Source organism: Gastrolobium bilobum, unplaced genomic scaffold (genome assembly GCF_033153095.1).
Source record: "Gastrolobium bilobum isolate Gb01-03AN ecotype WA unplaced genomic scaffold, APGP_CSIRO_Gbil_v1 utg45492, whole genome shotgun sequence".
Lineage (NCBI taxonomy): Eukaryota > Viridiplantae > Streptophyta > Magnoliopsida > Fabales > Fabaceae > Gastrolobium > Gastrolobium bilobum.
The window spans coordinates 22315-31019 of NW_026899334.1; the positions used below are offsets into that span (position 1 = coordinate 22315).

The 8705-nt window shown below is 34.7% G+C and overlaps 1 protein-coding gene and 1 pseudogene across 2 annotated transcripts; one reads left to right on the forward strand and one right to left on the reverse strand.

Moving 5' to 3' along the window:
• The first annotated feature begins 547 nt into the window (after positions 1-547).
• Positions 548-1903, forward strand: LOC133289728 (probable aquaporin PIP2-6; annotated as a pseudogene).
• Positions 1904-3846: 1943 nt separating this feature from the next.
• On the reverse strand, positions 3847-8222 carry LOC133289725 (uncharacterized). Of its 2 annotated transcripts, none has more exons than XM_061487721.1 (5): positions 7779-8222; positions 5537-5836; positions 5150-5296; positions 4924-5052; positions 3847-4358 (listed from the first exon to the last, which is right to left on the reverse strand). In XM_061487721.1, exons 1-5 carry the CDS (start codon positions 8031-8033, stop codon positions 4140-4142), a joined length of 1050 nt encoding a protein of 349 aa, XP_061343705.1. In that variant the 5' UTR covers positions 8034-8222; the 3' UTR covers positions 3847-4139. The 2 variants fall into 2 exon arrangements, with proteins under 2 accessions (XP_061343705.1, XP_061343704.1); XM_061487720.1 differs by having other exon boundaries at positions 3849-4358; positions 5150-5368.
• Positions 8223-8705: the final 483 nt, after the last annotated feature.

Below are 8705 nucleotides of genomic sequence, written 5' to 3' on the forward strand. Positions count from 1 at the left end.
GCATATATATTCGATCCCTCCTTAGTAGCATCTTTGAGAGGGATTTAAAGCCTTAATACTGCTATCCGCCCTGAATCGAACTAGTCGCGAAATGACGAACCGATTGGAATATCTAAAAAAAAAAAGTGTTATGCACATATGCGCTCCAACTATTTGTAAAAGCGGCTGAATGAACTCTTCTTTTGCTGATGTTTATTTGATAATTGTTGAAGCATGTTGCCTTGTATTTTTTTCTTAAATTGCTACTGGATAAACTTTAATAAGCGTTTGAAGTTGCTTAGACGATAAGCGTGCTCCCGTGAAAAGAAAGATATTTTGACTCCTTATTAACTTCACATACCCTCATATGCTAGGTTGGTATTTGTGAAAAGTTGAATATGTCCTGTTTTAATTTGTATTATGCGCTTTGATAAGAAGAGAGTAAAGACTTGTTTTATGATAGTGGGGTTTGTAGTTTTCACTTCTTAATATGTTAAGAGAGTTCATAATATGTTGGCATGTTGTATTCATTTCATTGGATTTTTTTTAGTATAAGAATAGAAGGTTTATGGTTGGGTATGGTTGTTTCTTCACGTGCTATAAGCTTTTTAGAATTTGTTGTAAGCCAATTGTTTCTTAGTTCTTTTTTTTTGAAAATCACCTTATACGTGTATGTAGCAACTCTTAAGGCTTCATGAGTTTCCTTTTGGTGATTTGACCAAATTTTTTGGGGATGGAATGATAACTTTTAAGGAGTTTGGAGGATATTTATTTGGTGAAATAATCTCATTTCTTAGTAAAATATCATCTTTGCTTTTCATTGATATGGTTTATTGGTTAACTCACTAAACCACCACGACATTTTTTCCCTTTACCCCATGGTAAATTTTTGGTTTATGTTGGTTTAACCCCAAGTGCTTCTCTGTTGTTCGCCCTGACGAGTTCCATTATTGCATGCTTGGACTCACATGAGGTCAATCCTAAATTTGTTATTCCCTTTGCAGTCTTCATCATAGCCTTCTTAATTGTTCCTAATTGTAACTGTTCCTCTCTCTGGGGGTCACATAAGCCCTGTTTTCACATTCATAGCCGCTTTAAAGGATGTTGTGACACTTGCTCGTGCTGTCATTTACGTGTTAGCACAATGCATTGGCTCAATAATTGGTTTCTTTATACTTATGTGATGGAGCCAATAATAGCATTTACATATTCCCTGAGAGGTTGTGCCATTATTGGAGGAATAAATTGTGGTATAGCACAGCAAGATGCCTTGTTATTGGAATTTTCTTGTAACATTTGTTGTACTCTTTGTGGGTCTAACGTTGGCATTTGACCATAAAAGGTCAAAGGATCTGGGGCTTCCAATGGTGTGCTTGGTGGTTGCATTTAGAGCCGGCAAAAAAGACTCAGCTTGGCGGGCCAACCCGCTAAACGGGGTGGGCGGGCTGAGTTTTTCAACCCAATTCAAAAGCGGGGCGGGACAGACTCATTTTTTGGCAGATATAGACGGACCGAGACAGGTCAGTGTAAAATAGGTTCGGACTGGCGGGCCAACCCGCCCAACCCGACAAACGGGACGGGGCGGGCTGGCTCATTTTTTGACAGGTTGATGGCGGAGTGGGACCGCCCCACCCACTTTGCCACCTCTAATTGCAGCATCCATGTAGTGTTTGTGTCAATATCTGTAACTGGGCGGGCTGGTTATGCAGGTGTGGGCCTGAACCCAGCAAGATGCTTAGGCCCAGCATTGCTTCATGGAGGCTCACTGTGGAACGGGCATTGGGTTTTCTGGTTTGGGCCTTTCTTGGCCTGCATAATATATTATGGTATCTCTATCAACCTACCAAAGGAGGGTTTGGTTTGGGTAGATGGAGAATATGATATCTCAAGGATTGCTTTTGGGTTCTTGCATGACTGTCTCTAAATATGGGAAAAAGTTAACATGATCCCGGCTAGGGGTGTAAATGGGCTGGGCTGGGCTGGGCTTTGGCCATCCTAACCCAAGCCTACGTAAAAAAAAAATCTAGCCTATCTGGCCTATTAAAGACTTTATTTGTAGGCCAAGCCCGGCCCATTTTCAAAAATAAGAAAGCCTGACATGGCCTACAGGCCTTGTAGGCTTCCCACAATATATACTAAGCAAAAAAAATAAATTGTATAGAGCAAAAAAAATTTCATTCATCCATGCACTAGTACTTCTCATAAGAAAAAGATAACAAACAAGAAAGAGTCAACATAATACCTCAGCTCTAGAATGTATATCATAGAGGAATAAAGTCAAAGAAATGAGAAAAATAAGAAAAATACAATTACTGGATGCTGAAATAAAGTCTACAAGAGAATGTCATTCATTTAAAAATCTTTAAACCACCATCAAGACAAGGGAAAGAAGAGTATTATTGAAAGATCTTCATCAGTAACATCATAATCCAGCAAGGTACCCATTGCTCCATGGTATTAAGCTGCAACAGCATGTAAAATTTGGAGACATTAGACAAGTTTTTCTTTCATAAAATAAAATAGCACAAAAAGTAAGAGATATTGGTATTTAGTACTTTGTGTCTTTGCCACATAAAATAAATATTATTTTATTATTTTATTTTCATAAATTAAATAGGCCAGCCTACAAGGCTGTAGGCCGGGCTTGACAAAATTGGCCTATGGCCTATTTATTAAAGAAGTTTTTTTATAAGCCTAAGCCTACTCTACTTTTCTGAAAGGCCGAGCCTGGGCTGGGCTTAATGTAGGTCGGGCCGTAAGCTGGGCTGGGCCAGCCTGGCCCATTTACACCCCTAATCCCGGCATATGTTAACTTTCCCTGGCCCACTCACAATCACAAAAAAAAATTTTGATCATTTTATCTCTGTTTTTTCTTTTGTTTTCCTTTTCTACCCTTTACATGTGAGAGGGACCATTTATACATTCTATGAGCCTGGATCATGCAAATATTTCTCATATGTATGATCTTCAATTAGAAGGCAGTGGAGAGTTCATTGTCTAAATATGAAAGGAAAGAGGCAGCTTCATGACTCTATTCCCACTGTATTCAACTTTCAACAGAAAATAAAAGTTTGTATTTCCAATAGATATGGTTGTGCATATTTTTCTTTCCAATTTTTAAATATTCTCTCTTTTAATATGTGCTTTCCTACCATTCTATTTTTTATTTTTCTTTTAACTTTCTTTTTTGGTATACTTTTTTTTTAAAAAAAAACTGATCCTAATTACCTCTTTGAGGCGAATCAGAATTTTCGATATCTCCACAGGTTCAACTCTTTGAGCCGCCTATGAGACTGATCTAGAGTTCGAGTGCAAGTCCAAAGATTACGGTACTTATGCTCCTCCCCAGACGATGTTGGTGAGATTCTTGGTATCCTCTTTTAACTTATTACAGGAGCATGTAAGTAAAGTTAAACAACTCAAAGGTTTTGCACAAAAAAAATTCACTTTTTTTGTACACGTTAGTTAATATACACAAATTAGTGTAAAAAAAAAAGTGAACTTTGATAATTTGTATAACTAAAGAATATGTAAATAACATCCTTCTAATTACTCAAAAAAACATAATATAATTTTCTCTGCGACAACAAAAAAAAAATTGCATTTTTATTAGAGTTTGATTTTTACATACACAAAAATAGGTGAGACTCACTAAGAAGGAGAGAAAAAAAGAAAAAAAATAAGTCTCATTTACTTTTTTATGTGTTGCATGAGATAATTTATCTCATGTAACATGAGAAACACATTTTCTTTCTTTTTAAATGAGTTTCAATTTCCTTTCTTTTGACGTATCATTTTAAAAATGTTAAAAGTGCTACTAGTGTATCTTTGCATAAGATCTAAAAATAACCATAAACAATGGTTTGATAAAGCATGCATTCTAATAAAATAAAGCATCTTTCTCTTTTTGTGTTGCGATCAAACAGCCTGAAAGATGTTTAAAGTACAAGGGGAAGTGACCATCAAAGCCCACCTAGGGGTAATTGAGTACTGATTTTTCCTTCTCCATCGCATTCTATATTTTTCAGATTCATAAAATAGCCACACAGCATTTAAATTTGACAGCTCAAAACACGAATTATGCTAGTAATAATTTACATAAAATAAAACTTTTTATTATGTTTCTCGGTTCTTTTACCCGTCATATACTTAAGACACAGCTATGCTGTTTCACTAGAAGATGGCTGCAGAAGTGTAGAAGATGAGCCTAGAGGCTCATGCACTACAGAATTTGTAGAAACTGATATGGGATTACCCTCCAACTGCAACATGATACTCCCCAGTATTTCAGTTAAAATTTTCTTGAACTCATCTTCTTTGACACTCTTTGCATCGTCTGCATTCATCATCTTAAGGACTTCGCTAATAACCTTATCCATCTGTAAAAATCAAAGGGATTTATTATTCTTATGTTACATAAAAATTTTTTTATCTCCTACACATAAATTTAAGATGGGTTCCACTCTACTTTTTTTTTTCTCTCCCTCTAAAAGTGGACCCCACCTGCATAAATGAGTTTGTGGGAGATATATAATAATTATCTCATGCGGCGTGAGAAAACTATTATCCAAAATCAAATAGGTGAATGTTCAATTAGTGGCTCAGTTAGACGCAACAAGTACTAACTATAAGTCATTATTTAGACACAAGAACCTAAATACTAGCATTGCCTAATGCAAATGGTGACTTTTGAGTTTTAATTGACTTATCATAAATCAGATTACTCCCGGATCAATTATAAACGCTTGAAAGAAATTATAACACTTTTAAGAGAGACTGTGACAACCAAAACTTCTCAAATATAATTTGAGCATGGTTTAGTACTTTTATCTCAAAATGCTATCTAGCTATCATCTTAAATAGGAGTTAAAGCAACTAAACATAGATGAATCCAAAATAATTATGAAACTGAAGATGAATTGAGTGTATGTGTTGACAACATACCTCTTGAATTGCACCAACTGGAGGTAAACCAGCAGATGGAGCCACCACGTCCAGAGCCACCCTTAGATACTCCTTTGACATTTTCCCATTTCGATCTCTAGGCAAATTCTCAATAGCTGAGTTCAAAGTCTGCATCCCATGATAGATTGGTGAATTCCATTTAAAGTAGGTTTCACAAAAGTAAAGAACAAGAAAGATATTTCAAGGAGTGACAAGTAAAATAAACCTTGTCTAATTCAAACTTGTTGGATAATAATCTCTTAACACCAGTTCCATCAAAGGTGCTTTCACTGTGAGCAACTATAACAGGTTGCTCCTTAAGACGATCAGCCACACTCAATGCCACTTTCTTAAATTCCTCCAAAAATGTCTCCTGAGAAACAGGCTTATCCAAATCAGAGCCATCTTGAGATAGCATTGCTGGTTCCACAATGTTGTTTAAAACCTAAACAAAGAAAGGTAAGACCAAGAAAGAAAGTAGAAAATGAGCTTTTTTTTTAGAAACAAACAAAAATTTGTTTTAATCATGTTTGAATTTCTCAATATCTTTTTTGAAAACACAAGTTACATCTTTAAAGAAAGTCAAGAATATTAATTCGTATCAATTGGCTACCCAAGAATCTGATGTAGGAGGAATCCCTTGATCAACAGAGAGTTTGCCCAGAGCTTCAATTATATGATCATGAAGTGATCCATGATCAGGGGATTCAATCAGAGAGAATATGGATGCCATTTCTGATTCATAACTTGGACCATTAACAAACTCAAGAAGATCTTCCCCATCAATGCGAAGTATCACAATTGGGTCTCGCTTCAGTCCAGCAGCCATGCCCAATAGAATGTCAGAGAGAACCTCCTTGAACTCAATCTTGCTTACTTTTTCTTGCTTCCCATGTGTGAATTCATTCAAGACCTATGGAATAAGTTAAACGAAGTGTCAATTCTTTTTTTCATGGTTGATTCAAATATAATGACTAATCAAAAGTCATTCTGACACAAAATATAAATAATCTTATAGGCAAAAAGTGAAAATTGCTAAAGAGAAAAACAATCCACTTAATCATTACTTATCGCGCTTTCATTTGAACACGTCGCGTGATTTTAGAATCAATTGCTACTTTTTTTATTTCTTGTGACTAAGGTAGGTTATCCTTTATATAAGCCCATCTTTAGCATATAGTTAGGTAAGCAATTTGTTTTTTCAAAAAGTATGGCACTAAAAGAACACCTTTGCTTGTTCACACAAGAACAATGCCTTCAGAATGCAGCTAGCGGCCACGGCCATGTAATTTATCATTGACTATAGACTATAGTAATAGCATATTGACTTTTTGTAAAGAACCAATTCAACCCAAAAGTTTAAGCTGTTGGGTGAGGCTATGTCAATATGGTTTTATATATCTCAACACGCCCCCTCACACGAGAGCCCACTGAACTTGAAGGGGTGAACAATATTGCACAGGCCCAACTACCTGTGCGAAGAAAGAAATTCCACTAGAAAGAAAGTGGGGGGCGGTGAGGATCGAATCCGATGCACCGAGACTCTGATACCATATAAAGAACCAATTCAACTCAAAAACTTAAGCTTTTGGTGAGGCTACATTAATGGTTTTATATATTTCAACACTTTTTTGTACCCTAAAGTCTTAACTCAACTTTCTACTAGCAATTTCTGGCTTTTAATCATTAGTTTTAAATCCAAGTATAGTTTATATTTTAAACAGCACAAATCGACATTAGTTTAATATATCTTAAGAGCCTTAAAGGTCAAAATGCCTGCCTAAAGTTAGTTTCCACCACATTCTTCAATAGATTCATCCTCTTACGTGGAGATAAGAAAATGGACACAAAAAGTTAAATAGGACAGGGAAATCAATTGCAAGTTTGCAACCAGTCCCACAGGACCGACCAATTTGAACTAAGTTATCATAGATCCATAGGATGCTTCTTGAACCAGGTAGAAGTCAAAATTTTGAGAAAAACCTCTTCTATAATGCCCCGAAAAAGATATTACAAGATTTTTTTTTTCAAATATATAAAGCCTTAATTAAAAAAACCAGTTTAGGTCTTCTTCTCCATCAACATCTGAACATTAAACACACATAAGATTTTGCAAATGCGCCAAAGATACAGAGAGAGAGGTTTTTTGTTCTTTCCCAAGCCAAAACAAAGCTTAAACCACAAACAAACAATATTTTAATAAAAGAAACAAGAGACATCGGAACCGAAACAAATATGATTAAGATACTGACATCACAATGATGATAAATTAATTATTTTCCATTGGACATAATAATAATTTATTAAAAGTATGAAAACATTAGAATTAGGAGAGAAAAAAACATATACACCGCCTTCTCTTCTTAATTAGCAAGTCGGTTTAATACCCGTAGCAACATATTTGTCTTCCGGTCTTTCTCAGAGCATTGAGAAGAATGTTATCTTCTTATATAGTTCTTATTTAGCTGAAATTGGTGATATTTTAATGGTGCTGTGAAAATTGAAATATATATATATATATATATATATAAGATTATGAGTTTATTACAATAACAACTTTTTATGTCAAGAACATTTTTCTTTCTCTGTCAAATATGGCACAATCCAAGGAAATTAATCAAACCAAGAGACATAACTTTCATATTCAAGTCACCGACCTCACAGCATTGGCAAAATCCCAGTTCAGTTTTAGGCACATAAACACCAAATGAATAGAAAAGTTACTACTTTAACTAACAAAGATAATAATAATAATAATAATAATAAAAGTAAAGAAAAGAAAAGAAAAAAAAAAACAACAATAATAGAGAGTGAGAGAGAAGGGTTGAGAAAAAAGAGTAGAAATTTTAAGGAACCTCAGAATAGATGTGATCAGAATCAGGATTAGTGCCGTGAGCAGGTAAACCAAGAGCAGCACCAATATCAGAAACCGCAGGTTGAAGTTCCTTCACAGAGAGTTTGCCATCTCTGTCCTTATCCAACTCATGAAACTTATGGTCCACGAAGCTGCTGAAAACTTCCTCGTTTCCAACCAACTCCATAATATTGGAACCATCTAGAACCTGTCCGTTTCCACCACTTCTATTCCCTGAACTTGAACTTGTCTCCATTCTCTGCTTCCTTCAACTTGGTGTGCCCTTTTCTTGTGACTCCTGTGACCCTTTCTTTTCCTTGCTTCTCTCGTGAGTCTCACACCGGCTAAAGTAGTGACTACTTCAGAACATAACTTGACATTAGTGTTTTTTCCTTTATGTAATCTTTGTCTGTGTCTCTCTATGACTTTGTGTACATCAACTATTCAACTTTTCAACTATCAACTACTTAGTTTCATATACGACTTCTCTTCTCCAATCCTCCTCATTGGCCTTTATTTTTTTATTATCTATCACTGCCTAAATTTTATTATTTTTTATTTTAATATTTTAATAAATAAGAATAAGGAATTACGACATCTAAATACATTTTAATATTGATATTTATTTTTTTATATTAGAGCAGCACTCACTTGAATCAAAGATAGAGAAGGTAATTAACTTGATAAATAATTAAATTCTAATATTAACATCATATTTAAGTGTTAAAATTTTGAACGTGTTAATTGAATAACAATCACGTCAACAATTAATTTTATAACTATAATAATTAATATAAATATATTAAGAATATAATACTTGTTAAGACTTTATTTTATAAATTCTTCACGTAAACCTTACGTAGTTATTAAACATATTTAAAGATTTAAATAATCCAACTAGGGGGGTTTTATGAGAATAAATCATTTA